This window comes from Hydra vulgaris, chromosome 11 (assembly GCF_038396675.1).
Source record: "Hydra vulgaris chromosome 11, alternate assembly HydraT2T_AEP".
NCBI classification, from domain to species: Eukaryota; Metazoa; Cnidaria; class Hydrozoa; order Anthoathecata; family Hydridae; genus Hydra; species Hydra vulgaris.
In genome coordinates, this window is record NC_088930.1 from 16,593,278 (window position 1) to 16,615,867 (window position 22,590).

Genomic DNA, 22,590 nt, shown 5'->3' on the forward strand with positions numbered 1-22,590 from the left:
TTCAAAGTAAATTTTCAGTAAATAAAGATCGAAGTATAACCGAATCAAAGATATCAATGAAAATGTTTAGTTTGTTAAATTATGTTTGAAGCAAAGATCTTTCGAACGTTTAAGTTTTGAATTTTAATTGATATTTTTGAATTAATTTTATTTTTTGAATTAATGTAATAGTTATTAACAAATAGAATTTAATTGAAGCTTAACTGAATCGAAAGATCTCCATGAAAATGTTTAGCTATGTCTAGTTATATTTGACGCAAAAGTATTTTATTTTTGAGCATTTAAAGTTTGGAATTTTTATTAAAGTATTGGAAGTTTCGTTATTATATGCACTTATATGTAATTCAAAATAAAAGTCCTAATTAAGCGAAGTTTTTTGCCAAAGGGACCTCAAAAAACAGTATGAGTTAGCGAATGGTCCGACTTAACCAGGGTACAACTTAAGCTGATAATTTTACAGTAACTTGGTAGGGAATGTTCAAGGGGAATTGAAATTCCGTCCGATTTAACGGGATTCAACTGTACCAGAATTATTGGCCAAGTTACTTTTGTCATTGCTTATGTTACTTGGTGGAATATCCTTCAGTTTTACTGAGATGTTTTCTATATACTGTTTAATTGTTTTAGGTGAAACTCTTAAAACATTAAATTTGCTCTGGCAAATTTAATGTTTTAAGAGTTACATTGTCTAATCAAATTTTATATCTTTTTAGGAAAGGCAATACCTATTCAATTTCTTGGTAATTACTTGTGAACATAGCAATTCTTAAGTTTTTCTAGAAATTTTTTTAGAATAGCCCTAAGATCAAGAGTATCTCATGGAAATCCCCATTCAGAGCAAGTTGTGTTTTACTTAATAAGTACATCTCTGTGTCTGATGATAAAATAATTAGACGACCAACTCTTTTACTGTATTTTTTTGTTGGTTTATTTAATTATGTACTCTTTGGAACATTAAGTTCAGTAGCTGCTTCTCTTAGAGTCATCATATCATTGTTTATCTTGCTGACTACAGACTTCTACTGCTAATGTATCACTGTTGTAATCTTTCTTCTCAACCCTGGTGATTGTCCAAGATTATGATACATTCTTATTTTTTAAACCTGAAAGTTATAATATGGTACATTACGATTAAAATAAATCTCTTCAAAATAAAACATGTTATAATGGTTTGTGTATCTGTGCCGCCTTTGCACAGTGGTTAGAGCACTTGCTTTATAACCAAGAGATCCAGGGTTCAAAGCAAACTCTGTACATATTTAGTGTCATTGGTAAGGAAGGAGGCATAAACTTCCAATTTAAATGCTCTTTCGGGGTGCTCTGTGACAAGACCTAAGGTCTTCTTGAGGCACCTAAAAAAAAACATTATTATGATGTTTTGTGTATTAACATTATTATAATGGTTTGTGTATTAACATTGTTATAATAGTTTGTGTATTAACATCATTATAATGGTTTGTGTATTAACATTGTTATAATGGTTTGTGTATCAACATCTTTATAATGGATTGTGTATCAACATCGTTACAATATTGTTATACCACAACAAAAGTATACTGCATTTTACTAGTTTTTACAGTTGAACTTTTTCTTTATAAGAATTTTAACTCAAATACAATCTAACACAAAAATAACTTCCAAAACAAATAAATTCTATTTAACCAAAATAAAAGATAAAATGGTGCAGAGTGCAGTATATAGTTTATATACATAACTTAATGTACCAAGTAGAAAGTAGAAAAAATTAAAGTAGAAAATTGGTAGAGACTAATAATAACTTCAATTAAAGACTAAAACTAAACAACAAATGCAAGCTCACAAAAAAAAAAAAAAAATACAAGAAAAATTTAATTACAAAAGTACGTATAAATAAAAGATGATAAATTGAAAATAATGCTCCTTATGAGAAATTTAAGCAAGATATCACAAAGTGATATTTTGTAATAAAAGTTTATAGTTTTAGGGTGTGGCTGTTTTTAAATTCAAGTTAAATCTTAATGATAATATTTTCTTTTAGGAGTTGTTAGTGTGCAGGAGAATTCATTACAAGATTTATCAGCAAATGACAAGGTTTTATACTTTAGCAATTTATTATAAAAAGTATGGTATACTTTAATACAATGCTATATTTTTGGCATTGAGTTAAAGTATAATACTATGTTATCCCACATGTTTATATATATATATACATATATATATATATATATATATATATATATATATATATATATATATATATATATATATATATATATATATATCCCACATGTTTATATATATTATATTATATATATATGTATATATATATATATATATGTATATATATATATATGTATATATATATATGTATATATATATATATATATATGTATATATATATATATATATATATATATATATATATATATATATATATATATATATATATATATATGTATATATTTCCAATCGTAGTATAAAAGTTGTCCTCGATGGACAGCACTCTTCTTCTTTTTCTGTAACTTCAGGGGTTCCTCAAGGTTCTATCCTTGGCCCTATACTCTTTTTAATTTACATTAACGATCTTCCAAATATTCTCACATATAAGGTGGCATTGTTTGCTGATGATACTACCATTTATTCTTGTCGCAATAAGAAGCCAACAATCTCTGATTGCTTGGAGGGGGCATTTGAGCTTGAAAAGGATCTCACTTCTGCTACAGCATGGGGCTCACAGTGGCTGGTGAACTTTAATTCAGATAAAACTGAATTTTTTTCAGCCAATCGTTATCGCAATAACTTAGATCTTCCTATATTTATATATTTATGAATAGTGATGTACTCGATGAGTCATCTACTCTTCATCTTCTAGGATTAACTCTTACTTCCAATTTTTCTTGGAAACCATATATCAAATCAGTTGCAAAATTAGCATCTGCTAAGGTTGCATCTCTTTATCGAGCTCGTCACTTTCTTACTTCGGATTCTATTCTCTATCTCTATAATTCTCAAATCCGGGCTTGTATGGAATACTATTGCCATATCTGGGGCGGTTTTTCTAATGATGCCCTTTCTCTTTTAGACAAGGTGCAAAAAAGCATTGTAAACATAGTTGGACCTGCTCTTGCAGCCAATCTCCAACCATTATCACATCGTCGTAATGTTGCTTCTCCTTCTCTTTTCTACAAATACTATAATGGGCACTGCTCTAAACAGCTAGCATCTCTTGTGCCATCTACTAAAATTCATTCCCGTGTTACTCGTCATTTAATTAAGTGTCATCCTTTTTCTGTGACTGTTCCTAAGTGCTCCAAAAACGCTTATTCGTCTAGTTTTTTTCCTCGAACATCAGTTCTTTGGAATTCGCTTCCTTCATCTTGCTTTCCTGATTCATATAATTTGCAATCCTTTAAGTCATCCGTCAATCGTTATCTTGCTCTACAATCTTCATCTTTTTTCTTTCAGTAACTTCCAACTTTAATTAGTGGCTGCTTGCAGTCTTGTTGGAAGCGAAGATGTTTAAAATATATATATATATATATATATATATATATATATATATATATATATATATATATATATATATATAGTGTGTAAAATTTAGCTTTTTTGGGCTAGGCAAACAAATGTAGAGGACTTGACTCCAAAAGTACCATTTACCTCGATATATATATATATATATATATATATATATATATATATATATATATATATATATATATATATATATATATATATATCAAGAGCTATTCTAGACTGTTTTCAACAGCACTGACCATATTCGACAGCGTTGACCATATTTCAACAGTGCTGACCAAAAAATACCTACATACAGCAAATTTCCTTACAGCAGGTGCCTGCACGGGGGGTACCACCACCTTAATTATTTTCTTAGAATAACCCTTTTATACTTTAGGGTTATGATTTTATATATACATTATGATTTTGTATATACATTAGGGTTATGATTTTTTTATCTTTTGTCACAGTTTTAATTGGCCATAGTTTAAAAACCTGAGAAGTTGATAGTTAATATTAAAATTTCATAATAATATCAAATAGTTAAAAAATGTCCCCCGCCTACACAATTAATTTATGTGATTAAAATTTTTGTGTTATTTTTATGACTATTGTTGAAGTATTTGATTTTAAATAAGACATAAAGCATAAAACACACCTAAGTAAAACTATTCTCAGTACTTGTGTAATATGTTGCTCTGAACTGAAATAATAAACAAATACAGAAAATAGTACTTATGTGTTTTATGTCTTAATCATTATTTTGTATTTTTTGCATTTTAATGTTTTTTTAATTAATTTTAAATTTAATTAAATTTTTAAAGAAAAGTATTTTTATAAAAATAATGTTAAAACATAGAATATTACTAACATATATTATCCATGCATTTTAGATTTTTCTAATATGTCAAATAAATATAACAAAACTGTCAAGAGTATGAACAAAAAATTTAGTTTCATTTAAAAAACGTACAACATCAAGAATTTTCCATTTATTGAAAAACCATTAGATTCATTTAAGAGAATGCTAAAAAAAACTTTTATTATTGGGCGTTACAACTTTGTGGCATCTATTGAAAACAGTAGAAAAGAAAAAGTAAACTTAGTTGCTGTTGAAATATGTAATTTATGAAACAAACTCAACTTTCCAAGTTTTTCTAAACAATCAGTAGAAAGAAAAATTGAAAAGGTTATAGAAAAGCAAGACAAGTATCTTAAAAAGCCTGGCGAAAAGGAGATCTTTTTGATATCACCAATATTAAGGGCATGTGGCTTAGTCTGGAAAATAAAAAATTTTATAACATACAATTATTAAGTTCAGTAGAAGTTGATCACAGTACTAACACACAAGTGTCATTACATCCTTCAAAAGTCAGAGTTTGTAATGCAAAAGATACAACTTCGACAAGCAAAGTAAATAATTTTCCATTTAACAGCTCAACTGCATCAGAAGAAAGTGGTTCAGATTTAGATTCAAAAGACAGTTAAAAATCAGTGTAAATTAAAAAATCAAGAAAGAGAGTATACAATAGAACCAAGTTAGCATCTAATCTTGTGATAACTAAATTTTCAAGTACTAAAAAATCAGCTAGAATCTGTTAAAAGTTATATTATAAGTCAGACAGGAATATGGAGATCAACTATAAGACAAGGGGAAAGAAAGAAAAAATTATTACTAAAATAGTACAAGAAGAACATTTTTGCCTACATTTTGATGGAAAGAAAATCAACAAGACTGAAAGGTTGTGATACTTCAAAATGAGAATAATAAAATCAATTTAGGAATTGTTAAGCTATGTATCAAATTCATTTAGCAATTTTTTTAAAGCTTATTTTTGAAGCTTTAAAAAAATTGCTAAATGATTTTGATGCGTGGAAATGTATTACAATGATTATATGTGACACAACAGCAGTAAACACAGGAAAATTAAATGGTATGATTGTAAAAATACTAAATAAAATGGAGACTTTACAAAACCACAATATTTAGAATGCCAGCATCATAAACTGGATCTCATTTTAAAACATGTTTTGGATCATTTTGTAAATTATAAATCAATAGTTCTTGGTTTTGATTATAAATTTGTAAAGGATTTAACCAAAAATTATGAAAATTTTCAAAAAAAAATATTCATATGAAGCTGCGCCAAATTATTACATAAACCTAGGATGGTGAGATGACTTCAAATTCCTTTATGAGTTATGTGAAGCTTTTTGTTACTTCAAAAATTAAAAAAGGTTACCAAAAATTAAGTGGCATAAGCTAGGAAGCTTATGCCACTTAATGGAGGACCATTGCACAGTACAAAAAGGAAATCTAGAGCATCATATGTCCTTATTGCCTATTTTTTCATACCAACATGGAGGTGTAAACTTGAAAGTGCAGCAACCTTTATTGCAAATCTGTGCAAAAAACTTTGGTTCAGCAAACAATTATTTGATGATAAATTGACCATATGGTAGATGTAAATGACCATATGATAGATGCATTGACAGAATTTAAGTGTACAGCTGCTTTAAAGTGCTTTATTAAACATTGGAGCAAAGTAGATAGTGTACTTCATATTCAACAAATATGAAGTGCGCTAATTACAAAGACAAACATCATTGCTGAATGTAGTGTTAAATTGGTCTCCTTAAAAATTCAAAAAAATGGGAATATAAAAATGTGAAGTTTATTGGAAAGAATGACCTGTGAAGCATTTAACTAACTTTCAGAAAATAATTACTTTTATTGATCCACTTAGGTGACATGTAGTTTTTAAATACTAAATATAATTTACAGTTTGTTTTATTTATTTTTGTGGCTGTTTATAAATGCGTGGGAAATAAGCTTTACATGTCCTCATGTAATATATAAAAAATCTTATTATTAACTAAGAGGAGGAGGGGGATATTTTTGCAACTAGACAATCAATAAACCAGTTTTTTTATCAATTACTCAACATTTCTCAGGTTATAGAAGTATGGCTACAACAGTTTCAAAAAATGCCATAACCCTAATATATATATATATATATATATATATATATATATATATATATATATATATATATATATATATATATATATATATATATACATATATATATATATATATATATATAATATATATATATATATATATATATATATATATATATGTATATATAATATATATATATATATTTTACAAATGTCCCGAAATGTCTTAAAAAGTTTCAATTTTTCCAAAAATTGTTAAAATTTTCTTTCATATAATAGTCTTTCATATAAATAATAGTATTTTATTTTTCTAAACTTTTGCAATTCTTTTAAATTAATATAATTTTTATTACTATATACTTAAATATTATCTTATCACAATTAAAAAGTCTATAAAAAGTGTAAGCAATAAAATTATAAATAGTTAATACCTTGAGATTTACATATCTCAAGGCATTATATTCACATGAATATGAAAGTTAAAATGTTAAAAAAAAATAATTTTTTGAATTATTTTAAAGAGTCAATTTTTCCATTATTTTTAAAAACTAGTTCAGTTCAGCTTATTGAAAAGCCATCTACTTCTATTTACTAATGAGCAAGTTGTAATTTCTGAAATTAGATAGGTATTAAATGTAGCTTTATCAAAATATTTCAAAGATCTTGCGAAGGACTAAATTCACAATTTTTATCAATGTTGTCTGATAGTATTATTGCAAAATTGTTTCAGCTAGATTCACATCCTCATGGTCTAGAGGGCTATAACAAGTGAGGAGGCTACTTTATTATGGTTGAACTTTATTATGGTTGCAAACCTCTCTTAACTTTTTAACTTCTTGATTATTCTTTTTTTTAATTTTATTTGTATTGGTATTGCACCTCACTTTTTTGATTAGTTGTTTAAAGAAATATTATTATCACGATGAATTGATGTTTAAAGAAACATATTATAGCAATGAATTGTATATATATTTTCAAGTTGAATTTCAAACTTGAAATTTCTCCCTTATTAAGCAATTATTTGTTTAATATTTTAAAAGATATATAATAGATTTTATAAAATAATGTATTAAAAAGATCTAATACACAATTTAAATATTTATCAGATCTAATGTTATACAAATAAAAAGATGTAATTGACATTATAATATTAAGAATGGGACAGTGTTAAATTTGAAAGATGACATCTTGTATGAGGGTATATTATATAATATTTTAAAACATCAAGAAATACAGTTTCTCTCAATTTTAATAATTTTATTATTTAAGAAATTTTCACTTGGTTATGGATACCAGCATCATCAGCTTATTAAATATTACAATAATTTTTATCCATTAGAGTTTATATAAAACTGTTACTGTTGACGTCAGCAGTAAAAGGGCTTTTTTTTTTTAATTTAAAAAATGGTGTCCAAAACATAGTTTTGACATATTGGGCTTCATCAAGATTAATCACACCATTTCATGCAAAGCATGAAATGGTGTGATTAATCTTGTGTGTTGGGAAGCACTAGAGAATTAGGGAAGCACTAGAAAAACAAAATGTTATTTTGTTTTTCTAGTGCTTCCCTAATTTTTCTTTCAAACTTTTTATTTTCTACCTTTATTGTTCTTGTTTTTCCCAAATAGTATCTTCTTTGCAAAAGGTTTTATGAAATGCTAATGCAGAGTGATTAGGTTTCTTTTCGTTAATGATCCTCTGATGTTGATGCATCCACATATTTACCTGCATTTTTGCTTCACCCATGTAAACTTTGGAACAGTTGCATTTTATTATATAGGTTCCAGGCTGACTGTTTCTAGGTAGTTTTGATTTATTTTTTGATATTAGTAAAGATCTTAAATTTGGGTTTGATTTAAATACTGCTCTGTATCCTGCTTTTGGGAATATTTTTCAAAGTTTTGGTGAAAAGCCTGGTACTAATGGTAAAGACGTTACAGAAAAATTATTGCATTCTGATGGATTTGTGTTACAGGTTTACAACATCAAAAGAAACCTGAGTCACATTGTTGGCAATATTCCGATTTTCGGGTTGTTTTTTTTCAAATTGCTAACTACAGCTAAATAAGAAGTTAAAATCTACAAATGAACCGAACATTTACAATCATTTAAAAATCTGTTGCTTAATCAAAAAAAACATTTTGTAAAAAAAACCATTTTTTTTACAAAAATTTATTCCAAAAGTTGTTACAAATCAGCTCTTCAATAAAAACTAAAGAGCAACAGGTATAATTTGTTTTAGATTTGAGCTCTTAAGTTGCATAAAAAACAATTCAAAGAAACGATTCTTTAATCTTATGAATGATGTAAAAAGTTCAAAACTTTCTTAAATGTAAACTTGATGAAGAAGACTATATTAAATTAGCACAAATTACTGAAAAATCAAGGGAAAGCATATTTATCAAATCAAAAGAATGATTATTAAAAAAGTTTAACATACTTCAAAGTGAACATGCAAATAGAAAAGATATTGCGAGAAAAACAAGAAAAATATAAAAAGGAAGCAGTCTTTAACCTTACGATATGATACCAATATTTCCATAAGTCATAATGATTTTCTGAACCTTTTCTCCAAACTTTGTACCATCTTTAAAGTCGATACCGTACATGGATATTATAACAACAACAAAGTCTTCTGCGTTAAAAATAGAATACAACAACAACATAGAAAATGCACAAAATTTAACAAAAAACGTTTTAAGAGTACTTAAAACAGAGGAAAAAATAAATAACAATCTGACAAAAGAACAGAGGATAGCTTTTAGAGAAATAAAAAACGATGAAACCATTGCTATATAACCGTTTGACAAAGGAACAAGTTTTGTAAGAATTGAACATTCTGAAGCTTTTTAAAAAATCAGTGAACAACCAGTCTTAAATGAAAATCTGACACAATTAAAAAACTCTTTTGACTGTATAAACAAAGCAGCAAATTGGAATATCGCTAACAATGAGACTCAGGTGTCTTTTGATGTTGTTAAACTCTACCCGTCAATTCCATTAAAAGAAGCCACCTTTATACTATCAAGGTGTAAACCAGGATTAAATTGATACAGTGTTTTGACGAAATTGGGAATTTTTCAAAATATTTCCCAATTTCTCTCCCACCCACTCCCTCCTCTCCCACCCACTTCCAACTCCATTGAGATTAAAATATGTTCGTAGGGGTCTTTTTATTTACTTCTTTCCTTTTCTACTCCAAATAAAAAATACTGTAACATTTATGGAAGATGAATATGAAATCAACACAAAATTAAATTGGCAACATGGCAAATTAAACTTCAATTTTATATAATTTTAATCAGTATATATTAATTATTATTAAGAATTATATATTTTATTTTATTTTAATCTTAATATATCATCGCCGCCTAAATTTTAAAAATATTTTTTGAATATATATTTCTTTTTTCACTAGTTGGCATTCATGTAAATAGATTTCATCTTTGATACATGAGCAAATCGAGAAAACAACTAAATTGTTAACGCATTTCTCAAATATTTGTATTTGAAATCCTTTATGGGCAAATCCTTCACTATCAAGTAATAAATTGTATAAAGAATATTGGTCGCAAGTGATTGCACGCTATCGTTCCAACAAATACACCAGTAATTATTTTTTCATTCATAGTCATAAAATGTTGTTATCACTGGTTCATTCAAACATTTATATTTGCTTTTACTTTTTAAATTCAAGCAAGTGGTGAAACCAGTTTCCTTGATTTTAAATTTCTAGTAACAGTTTATTGTAATAAAAAAAATATTTTTGTTATTAAACATATTTAATTTATGTTTTAATATACATTTTAAATACAAGTAAGCAGTAAAGTAAAAGAATTTTCCTTTATAAATAAAGTTTTAGTACCAGTTTTATAATCATAAAATTTTTTTACTTTTTTATATTTAGCTTATATTTCAGCTGCATATTTTTAAAAAAGTCGAGAAAAAATAGTAGATCGGTAAAAAATGATTTTAGTCGATGCCGATAAATAAAAAAAGATAATAGTTGATGCGATCACCTAATTCAGTTGATATAAACTACCAAACAAATGAAGAAGAAAAACAATAACTAAAACACCCGCATTGATCAAAATTTTGTAAGTATCTGATGCAAACGGCTTCTCAATACTTTGAATAAACTTTGTTGGCAAAGCACATGTGCTACTTGAAATAGAGTTTGCAGGGCCGACAACACCAAAAAAAGGGGAGGGGGAGCGCCCCCTCCCTCCCTCCTCTTCTCATCCTCACTTTTTTTTCTCAAGGACTTTTTTTTTTATTTGAGAAAATTCTAAATATATAGGACTTTTTCCAGAAATTAGCGATTGTTCCCCTCCACTTTGATACCCATGTCGTCGGCAATGATATGTTATTTGAATTTTTAGCCAAAATGGGCAAAACTTTTAAAGAAATGCTATTTGCGAATGTTAAACCAAACTTATTTGTTATTTTTTTAGATAGTACTTTATTTCATGCTAATCTTTTTATATAATATTTGCTGTTGTTGGAAGGCATTGCAAAGAACTATGAACAAATTTTGAGAAATGAATTTTACAAATAAGTTGCCGAGAAAATCCCTAAAATTGCTAAAACCCTCAATTGCTAAAATCTCAAGAAGTTTTTTTCAAGAAACATTTTCACATTTTAGGTGAGTTTCCACTAATCTGTTCTTCTACGGGAACAGGATAGGAAGTGGGAAAAAAATTACATGAGTATGCATAGTTTTACTTCGGATAATTTAAAACTTATAATACGCATGTCCACATGATTATTTTTCCTTTGCCTTTCCCGTGAAAAAACCGATGAGTGGAAACTCACTTTTATGCAGTTGCGTAGTTATACCAATAACAGCGATTTTATTTCAAGTTAAACAAAATTAATAAATAAGAATTTTTCTATTAGTATTTAATAACAATAAATTTTTTATAATTTTGAATATTATTAAATTTTTATTTGTGATTTAGCAAACCTTATTAGGAGAATGGAGTTTTTTAAATTGGGAATTTTAATTTAATGAGCATTAGGGAATACCGCGTTTGATGGGACTCCACAGGGCTAGTTTACGCCTTGACTATAAAAACAATTAAATAATAGTTTATCATATAAAAACTTAACAAAACTTAGTATACCTGTAACAAAACAACTCATAGGACTTTGCTTATATCAATGTAATTTTCATTGGAACAATGTGATTCACATAATGAAGAACTCAGGCCCTGTCAGACTCTCTTTCATGGTGGTTCTTGCAGAATCTTTTCTACAATTCCATGAAAATAATGCAATTAAAATGGCATTAATGATAAATCTAAAATCATTTTTACGATACATTGACGATAGGCATGACGATAGTCATGACGATAGTCGATTTCCCAACATTAAACAAGCAAAACAACTCCAAAACATTTTAAATCAACAACATCCTGCTAAACAATACACAATTGAAGTTGAAAATGAGACAAAAACACTTAACTTTCTTGATAACATTATAAATAACACAATAGGAAAATATAAGTACACTAGTACAATAGTATTGTATCAAAAAAAGGCAATCGCTAACATTCAAACTAAACTGCATTTAAATCTCGATCCGGATATTTTAACCACTATATTTAAAGGATTCCTCCACAGACCTTATTCCATTTGTAGTAAACCTCATTTTTAAAATGAAAGAAATGTTTTAACTAACATATTTATTGGAAATGGGTAAGAAGAAAATCAATTGAGGAATATTACACACCAATTTCATCAAAAAAGACACAAATCCATCAGAATGCAATAATATTCCTGTAGTGTATTTACCAAGGGTACCATGCCTTTTACCAAAACTTCGAAAAATATTCCTAAAAGCAGGATTCAAAGCAGTATTTAAATCAAACCTGAATTTAAGATCTTTATTAACATCAAAAAACAAATCAAAACTATCTAGTAACACCCAGCCTGGAACCTATATAATAAAATGTAACTGTTATAAAGTTTACATAGGTGAAACAAAAATGCAGATAAATACGTGGATGCATCAACATGTTTTGGACGCCGTTTTTTAAATATATAAAAAAAGAAGCCATTCAACTGCTGACTAGTTTTATATAAACTATAAGGGTTAAAAATTATTGTAATATTTAATAAGCTGATGATCCTGGTATCTATAACCCAGCAAAAATTTCTTAAATAATAAAATTGTTAGTTTTGAGGGAAACTGTATTTCTTGATGTTTTAAAAAATAATATATACCCTCATTTACCATCAATTGTAAACTTTATGTTTAAAAAAAAAAAATTATTTTAGAAGGCTGGATAAAGTTTTTTAGATATATAATTTTTTCATTTTATTTTATTGATAGGTTGCCTGCCATTTGTTGAGTAGTTGAATCTGAAAGATTTTCAAAGTGATAAACCTATGTTCCCATTTTTTTTGATGTTCTAAAAAACATATTAGTTAAGACTTTATTGTATTTTTCAATATATGATAGATTTTATAAAATGTTGTATTAAAAAGATCTGATACGCAATTAAAATATTTATTAGATCCAATGTTATACAAATGAGAAGATACAATTGATGTTATATTATTAAGCATGGTACAGAGTTTTTTTCATTTATAAAAGGTTTGGATATTTTTCTTGCAGCACTCCTTGCTAGTTCTACCTATTTGTCAGTCAATGTATGCAGCCAGTAAAAAAATCGAAATCAAAACATTCAGAATGTTTTTATTTTCATTAAAAAAATAAAAAAACATTTAGACTGAAAGGTCCATTCTTAGACGACTAAATTTTGTATTTTATCTCAGAACTTACTGTTCTAGAGACTTTTTAAAAATCTTTAACATTGTCAAAAGATAAGAATTAGAAGAATTTTAGAATTACTGTTTTCTAACTGCAGTATTAAAGTTGTTTTTGATAGACAATGCTCTTTTTTATTTGCTGTAACTTATGGGGTACCACGAGGTTCCATCCTTGATCTTGTATTGTTTCTTATTTATATTAATTATCTTCCAGATATTCTTACCTCTAAAGTGGGTCTGTTTGTTAATGACAGAACTGTATTCTTTTGATGAAAAGTTATGGTTTTTATATTGCAGACAGCCGATCTTAAATGTGTTATTGTTTCTATAATGATGAATCACAGGACTCTTAGTGAGTCCTCTACTTTATGTCTTATGTATTTCCCATTGTCATAAATTTGCATCACTTTCTCTTTTATATAAATACTACCATGGTTGCTACTTAAGCAACCATGGTAATTGTTAGCATCATGGTTGTAAGTTTGTTAACATCAACCTTGTTTGTTAACACCTATCTTATTTGTTAACATCATCACTTGTTTCATCAACTCAATTTGGCTTGTCATTCAGTAAAGTTACTGTATGTGTTACTTCATGCTCAAAAAACCTTTATCTAGTTTTTTAACTTGAACATTGTTGCTTTAGAATTCTTTTCCATTTTTGTGTTATCATGGTTTAAGCAGTTAACAGTCTTTTTTCAGCTGTTTTCTTGCTCTTTAACATTCATTCATGCTTTCTATTAACTCCCACTCTCCAAACTATTTAATTTAAAACATAAATAGTGGTTGTTTGCAGCCTTGTTTGAAGTGAATTCATTAAAAAAAATTAAATTCTTATTAATAACCAAATAAAAATTAATTTATTAATTATATATGCGGGAAAATGAGTTGATGTCACAGTGCGCAATTATCAAAAAATTAGTTTGTACACAGAACACTATATTAGGGTTAAAATCTTCAAGAGTTAAAATTTCAAATTTTTAGATTCTTTCTATCGCTATATTTTCATTTAATCTACTTTTTAGTAATAAAGATTTCGAATTTAATCTAAGTTTTACTTTTAAAGATTTGCATTTATAGATTTAATTAAAGTTTAAATTTTGAAATGGTTTAATTTTGGATTTTAAGTTAAAAATAAGATTTGAAATATTTATTTCATAAAAGTTTTTTTTTGGCATTAGAATTCAAACAAGTTATTTTACATATTAATTTCAAATTATTAAATGTATTGTGACACTTTTGTTGATATTCGCGATACATGTTTACAAAGACTGTTTCAAGATGCTTTAGGGGTAGAATTTTTGTTTAATTGGAATTGAACAGGTAATAAATTGAGAGAGGTAGAGAATTATTACAATAGTTTTTACCCATTTTTGGTATCTACATTTTATTGCTACATTTAATACTTTTAGGGTGTATCAATCAGTTATAGTATATAGTTTAAGTTTTTCAAAAGATTGTAAAAGCCGCAAAATAAAAAACAAAACAATGGATAACAAAAATAAAACTGTCACAAAAAAATCACATATTTATTTCTTTATTATTAAACTTCTAAAAAAAAGTTTTCTCAAAAAGCTATCAAAAAGTTATTCTGGTTATGCGGTAGTGGTGCACTTGTTTTATAAGCAAGAGTTCGAATCCCACTACCTCTCTGGTAGTACCTTGCTCAACTTGTCAAGGCTTGTGTTTCAGAGTTATAGAATTAAAAGAGGGTTGTAACAGCAATAAAAGTAGCCTTCTTGACTGTAGTGGCCTTCTCGACCCTGGGGAGGTGAATTAACATTAAAAAAACAATAATACTTATAGTGATAACTGCTAATTTACTATTCATTTACTCATTTTTCTGGTAAAAAATTTAAAAGTGAAAGTTTGTTAAAAGGATACCATTAAAATAATAACTTTTGTCAATTTTAGTTTTGATAGTAAAAAATTATTAAAGACTACTTTTCAAATGAGAACAATAAGTTGTCATATCACTTTTCAATTTATGGCAATTTTCAGATTCACCCCAGATTGCATTTTACATAATATAAGTTTAATTAAAAAAAGATTACTAACCTTCTCTTTTGATATACAAGTTAACCAGCTTATTTCTCAAGTCCATAAGTTAACTTATTGCATTTTAAGTCTTTAAATAATAATAAAGTTAATGTATCAAAATAAATTTAAAAAGTTCTAATATTATATTGTACCTTCTAAAGAGAAAAATAACTGTTTTACTATTCTGTATATCAACTGTTCCTAAAAAAAAAAAAGGTCCTCAAAACTAAATTTCACCCAACAATCATGTCAAATACACCCAACTATCCAACTAAATTTGTCAAAAAATAATTTAAAAAACAAACTATAACTTGAAAATAACCTCTTCTTTGGGAAGGGGTGGGGGAGTGGAACACCCCAATCCCATACCCCCTTTTTTTACTACTTCTTATGATTCTTTTATTATATTATATTAGGCTGAAGAATTAGCAATATTAGTTGGTGCAGAGAGCGTAGAGTTTAACAACATTAATAATGTCAATGTTGTACAAGTAAGTACTTTTTATATAACATAGATGTAGCCAAGTTTTTTAGGTGTTTGAAATAAGCAACTTTTTAACAAAAAGTTAACTTCAAATTTCAATGTTTATATCTATAATGAATCATAATAATTCAGAAAAATTGTAGAGACTGGGATTAAAGTTTTTGTTTTTTTACAATTATAAAATAAATTTATATTCATCAACTAATTTCAATTTATTTTCAATAATTAATTGGTGTTTTGTATTTTACCAGGCAAAATTTATTAGCCCTGATGCTCTCAAAAATTTTAATTAGAAGGAAAATTAGAAAAACACTGGTTTGATTCCATTACTAGTTGACAAATATATAGTGAAATAGTACTTCGTAAAAATGAAAATGTAAACATAAAAGTTAAAAATTTTTATGTTTACATTTTCATGTTTAAATTTTAATTTTTAGGGTTAGGGTTAGGGTTATGGTCAAACATAAAAAATTGAAAATTTTTATAAGAAAAAAGCAAAAATGCAAAAAGTAAAAATCTGTCATCAGTTGCATGCTAGATGACTAATTTAAAATTATTGTCCCCAAACATATATTGTCCCCTCTTTTTCTATGTCATTAAACTATAGTTTTGAGAAAAATGTATCTGAAGTTTCACGGGATATAATCTATTTAAAAAGAGTGTTCAAACTAATTTAGTATATTATAAGATATTAAGGAACCTTAATGACATTAGCAATAGATGTCCAAAATTTTTTACTTTTGAACAAAATACTGTCAAAAAGGTCAGGATTTAAAAATAGAATAATGTTTAGCGCCAAATTTTGATTATTTATAGCCAATTGTAATAGATTTTCCAGAAGTATATGTACTTTTGTGTGATTAATGTTTTCTGGTTTTGAACCTTATCCTCCCTGGACATTATTTTGCACTGTTGATCATCCTACTGTGCAAAAGTTATTTTTTACAGTGCATTCCAGTCCGAGTAATACCTTTACTATGAAAGTTAATTACTTCTATGAAAGTTGGCATTATGATTTAAATTTGTATTTGAATTGTCTGCAGACATGATTTTGATTTTATGTAATATTAAAATGAATGCAAATAGTAATTGCTTCAACAAATAGTGTAACAGTTTTGCGCAAAATATAGCTTTTTATAGCAAAAACAAAAACAACTTGATTAAATATTAAACATGCATAATTATTAGTCAGTATTTCTTCAAAAAATAATGTAATAGTTTTACACAAAATACAGTTTTTTATAAACAATCTTGTAATTGAATATTGAGATTACACATTGTTTTTATAATAAATAAAAGCATTGTACTACCTAACACTGCTTTTTAATTCTGACACTGTTAAGGGGTTTGTAGTTCTTGCACTGTTAAAGACTTTGTAATTCAGAGTAAGTCCACATGTAGCCGCAAAAAGTTGTCATAAACATTCTATTGATCTGTGGGCATGTAGGGCATCATTTTATGTAAGTCTTTTTTCTTTTCAGCTAAAATTAATGATTCAACTTTATTTGACTGAACTGATCACTTAGGTATAACTTTAATAGGAGTAGGCTTTTCTATCATTATATTTTTTAAAAGACTAAACGCAAGCAGATAACAATTAACTGATCAGAAAATTTTAAGAGATGGACATAATTGATGTGCTAATTGATGTGATATGCACTATAATAATTTTGCTTCATTTTAGTTCTCATGGAGTTGCTTTTCTGTGGAATACATACTGTTTCTGTATGTATTCCACAGAATTCTGTATGTATTGCAACTTTAAGACAGACTTTAAAATTATAATATTTACCAGAACTTTCAGACTGGCCTTCAAATAAATACAACAATAAATAGAATGGTTAATGAAGAGATGCGCTAATATGTTATAAGCAGAGAGCTTCCTTAGTTAAAAAAAATTTGAGATTTTATTCTTCAGGAGGGTTATGACTTTTTAGAAATCAAAGGAAAAAATAGGACATCCTGACTCTAACTTTTTTTTTGTTTTTGAAGAGAGGTCGAATCTTTAAGGTCAATGTGTTTGGAATGCTGTGCTTACTCTTTATGATTGAATGTGTCTCCGGAGGTTTTAGTATTTTATTGTAATTGTAAAGTAAAAGTATTGTATAATTCAGAACTTTCACATCTTGTTGTTCTTCTTGTTGTGATATAAAGAAATATTAAACTCTATTACGAAAATATGAGTGTATAAGTGTTTTTTAATAACTTTAAATCCTTTTTCCTGAAAAAAACAGTTCATAAAGCCGACATAAAGATAATTCTGATTCAAAATTCTATATTTATTTTAATTGTTTTGTTTCTGCATTCATACTCATCCCCTACTTGTCTCTACCTTTTGTTTATATTACATTTCCATGTCTCTGGGTTTTTGATTCTTTTTTTCCATTTACGTGGATAAAAACGAAACATTAAATACATAAACAGTTTGACAGAAAGCAGTTCTGTTATTATAATTTAATTGATTTTAATTATTAATTATTATAATAATTAAAATCAATTAAATCGATGTTAAGAATCACTCATTACCTAGAGAATGAGTGGACAAAAGTTATTCTACTTTCTTCAAAACTTTAACATCAGCTACTTTAAGAATGTAAACTTTTACCAGGTCACTAATATTATCACAAAAAAAAGTTTTTCAAAAGTGTCATGTTGGGTCTCAAAGCAAAGTAATATGAAAATTTCAAAATTAATAAGTTTAAAATAATTTGTTTATAAAACGATTAATATTTTTGAAGTTGTTTCTTTCTAAAAAATAAAAATTAATATAAGATAACCAAGACATTGCTAATTCAAGTTTTTAAAAATAGCAATTTTTAATTCCTGAATGTCACATAGCAACATTTTTGTAAAATTTAAAATAGTAATTTTTTAATGAAATGATGATTATTTTGAAATTTTTGTAAAATTTTGCATCCTTTGGGACCCAACATAATATACTTTTCAAGAACTTTTTTTTTTTTGTTGTTGATAATTCCATGGACCTGTCTGATGTTTAAGGGACTTAAGCTACTCTTAACATATATACATATATATATATATATATATATATATATATATATATATATATATATATATATATATATATATATGTATGTATATATATATATACATATATATATATATATACATATGCATATATATATATACATATGCATATATATACAAATATATATATATATACATATTATATATATATACATATATGTATATATATATGTACATATATATATATATACTCTTAACATATATACATATATATATATATACATATATATATATATATATATATATACATATATATACATATATATATATATATATATATATATATGTATATATATGTATATATATATATATATATATATATATGTATATATATATATATATATATATATATATATATATGTATATATATATATATATATATATATATATATATATATATATACATATATATATATATATATATATATATATATATATATATATATATATATATATATATATATATATATATATATATATATATATATATATATATATAAGTAGAAAATCACTTAACAAAAATTTTTTTCATTTGACACTGTGTTTCATCAACAAAGATTCATCAGAAATCTTTGTTGATGAAACACAGCGTCAAATGGAAAAAATTTTTGTTAAGTGATTTTCTACTAATATATAATTGCTCTGTTCTTTTAAGAACATTGAGCACTCTATTGTGTAGAATACTTTTTAAAGTTGTTTATATATATATATATATATATATATATATATATATATATATATATATATATATATATATATATATATATATATATATATATATATGTATATATATATATATATGCATATATATATATATATATATATATATATATATATATATATACATATTTGTATGTATATATACATATATGTTAGGGCAGGTCGATTTTTAACTTTTTTTTAGATTTTAACATTGGACATGTTGAGAAAGTTGCAAACTAACGTGATAATAAGTAAAAACAAAAAATAAAGGTTTTTTTGATAGCCAATTTTTGAGGAAATAAAATTTAGTTTTACTATAAAAGCCGATATGAGGGGGTTAATAAAAAAATATTTAAAAACAGCAGATAATTATAGAGCTAATGCAACAAAAACAAGTTTCAATTTTAACTTTGTTGTTTTGCTTTTTTAAATATTTCTTATTAAAAAAACAACAACAAAAAAAACAAGCTTCAAGAAAAAAGTTTTATTTGTTGTTAAAATACAGTTTATTTAGATCACAACGTCATCATACTTTTGACAATATGAACCCTTTGAAGAAAAATTAGGTCTCTTTTGACGACTTAATTTTTTTGCAATGATATGTTTATGCCTTGCTTCTATTCCATACACTGTATGGCAAGCTTCAGATGTCATTTTCACAGCTCTCTCAACACTCTGAGTATGAGAAGGCAATACCGGTAACTCAAACTTCGTTCCATTAAGCAATGATTCTTGTAAATGCTGAGATAAAATGTGTTCAGTGAGAGCTGGTTCACAAATACCTGTTTGAGAAAGGTCTACTAAATCCGACCAATGATATGCATCAGTATTTATTGCAGTGATTTTGTTTAATCTTGTTGTATGCACCGTCATATTTCTAAATGAATTAAATTTAAATTCTAAAAATAAAAATCTTTTTTTGATCTTGTTTAAGTTTTTTTTAAAAACAAAATTTAATAAATTAATTTTTTGTTATATTTTTAGACCAAGGTGTCAAATTAAAGTTCCGGCGCATTATCAGTTTTGAAATTTTACCCATCCGAAATTGCGCATTTAGTAATTTAGAACTTGTTTTTTCTGCTTGCTGATAAAAATTTTCAAGGGTTTACAATTTAATTTTTCCAAAAATGCTCAACCGGTTATTAAGACTCTTTCCATTTGTCACCTTAGAGTAAAACATTAAATTCCTAATGAACTACTTTATTTTAATAATATTATATTTACCTGATACTTAAAATTTTTCTGGTCGCAGCTTCTCTGACTTTATATTCATCTGATTTCATCATGGAGTACAATAGATTTTCAGGCAGCAAAGCAAAAGCATTGTGTTGCAAGTTTTTTAATGCGATAGTTTTGATTTCCTCAGACTGTTCTTTGATTCTTTTAATCATATTGAAAATGTATAACTGCTGATTGTGAAACTTATTATCCAATTTTATTTCAAACCAGCTAACTGCATACACTTGCACAATAAATTTTATAATTTGTTGAAGCTTATCTTGCATTTCTGGTAGATATGTGCCTCTTGTCCAAATACACAATAATCGAATTGCCAAAGTTAACCATCTTGAATGATTTAATGGTCCAATTTTCCACTTTGCATATTTATGATCAACATTTCCCTTTGAAACTCCAAGAACATATTCTAGAAGAAGTCTTTGATCACAACTCAAATCTTTTAATGTCTTTTCATGAAAATGTATGTTATCTAGATGGCCACTAATTTTTATGAAGTCAACTTGAGGGAGATCTTGATAGTTATTTTCACAAAGTTTTCCAATTGGACCACTAAAAAGATTAGGGCTTTTGGTGCCTCCATCAAGATGCTTAAAAATAGCTCGAAAGGGAAGTTCATTTTGGTGAAGTGAACAGCCAATAATGTGCAATTTGCTATTAATTTTTTTTTCTACAGCTGTTACAAGCCCACTTTTCCAACCAGTGTTAGTAGCAGTATTATCAAGGAGGATAGCTTTTAGAGAATGAGCAATCTTAAATTCATTTAAGACACTAGCAACTTCATCTCCTAACAAAAGTCCTGTAGCACCTTTAATTGGAATGACTCTGTGAGTAAGATATGATCCAATTTCAGACCCAGACTCTACTGTAAAAGTTAAATGGTGCTCTGACTGTTTATCTTTTCTTAAATTAATTTTTCCGTTTGGATACTTAACTTCTCTGTAAAATAAAGTGTCTTTGTCAACTTTTCCATCAACTCCAATACATATTATGCTATTAATATCTTCCATATGCTTATCTTGACTTATACTTTTCACTCTAGTTTTCTCTCTATCAATTTTTGATTTATCAATAAATACTGTATCTAAATTAAGATTTGGCCAAAGTAGGCCCACAGCCTGCAAATCTAAGAGGAAAGCATTAGCAAGGCTAGCCCCAATACTTGATGAAACATCAGCCCTAATTAATTCCAAAGCATATCTTGATGGTTTAAACAAATTGTAAGCCCCAGATATATTTCTAATTGGTTTGTAACAACGTTCATTGTCAAAGTTAACAGGAGTCTATAAAAAACATTCAAGCAAAAAAAGATGAAAATATTAAAGGTACATAACAATAAAAAAAGTACATTATATGACAACATATACCTTTAATACTTCACTTATTTTATTACTGTAACTTTTCAAGTGTTCATCATCATTCATTACTACTGCATCCAACCTTTCCATGTTGTTATCAAATGATGTATACGTATTGCTTTTTTGTTGAGAAACTTCATTTAAAACCTGCTTCTGACATTTCTTATTTCTAGCAGAAACTTTGTTTGTCTTATTAACACTTTTACGATCAATGGATCCAAGTTGAAACAACCCCTTAGGACCTATTTTTGCTCTCTGATCTTTCAAATACATTCTATCTTCTAATGGAACCTAGAAAAACAACGATGAATCTTTTAAAATAAAAACACAATTTATATCATTTATTCATTGGTCAATTTATAAGTGCAAAATTTGGTCATTTTGAGATAAGTATGCAGTTTTGTTATATTTTGTCAAGCAACAAATCAAATTTTCAAACACATCTCTTGCAAAATGTCATATTAGCACTTATCATATATATAT

The 22,590-nt window shown here is 26.6% G+C and overlaps 2 protein-coding genes across 3 annotated transcripts in view; one reads left to right on the plus strand and one right to left on the minus strand.

The window, feature by feature from the left end:
• Positions 1–22,590, plus strand: part of LOC100204646 (probable transcriptional regulatory protein Nther_1800) — a 37,677-nt gene that overhangs the window by 8,147 nt on the left and 6,940 nt on the right. For both annotated transcript variants that reach the window (XM_065810279.1, XM_065810280.1), the window contains 2 exons: positions 2,018–2,070; positions 15,696–15,770. In XM_065810279.1, coding sequence (XP_065666351.1) covers positions 2,018–2,070; positions 15,696–15,770 — 128 coding nt within the window. The remainder of the gene's footprint in view (positions 1–2,017; positions 2,071–15,695; positions 15,771–22,590) is intronic.
• Positions 19,983–22,079, minus strand: LOC136087470 (uncharacterized). The gene is made up of 2 exons (XM_065810278.1): positions 20,738–22,079; positions 19,983–20,390 (listed from the first exon to the last, which is right to left on the minus strand). Exons 1-2 carry the CDS (start codon positions 21,757–21,759, stop codon positions 20,024–20,026), a joined length of 1,389 nt encoding a protein of 462 aa, XP_065666350.1. The 5' UTR covers positions 21,760–22,079; the 3' UTR covers positions 19,983–20,023.

Bases quoted from the DNA above. Each gene is read 5' to 3' on its own strand.
- LOC136087470 (XM_065810278.1), bottom strand. From the start codon at position 21,759: ATGGAAGATATTAATAGCATAATATGTATTGGAGTTGATGGAAAAGTT. The intron at 20,391-20,737 runs GTAAATATAATA...TAATTCATTTAG, and splicing joins AGAAAAATTTTAAGTATCAG to AAATATGACGGTGCATACAA.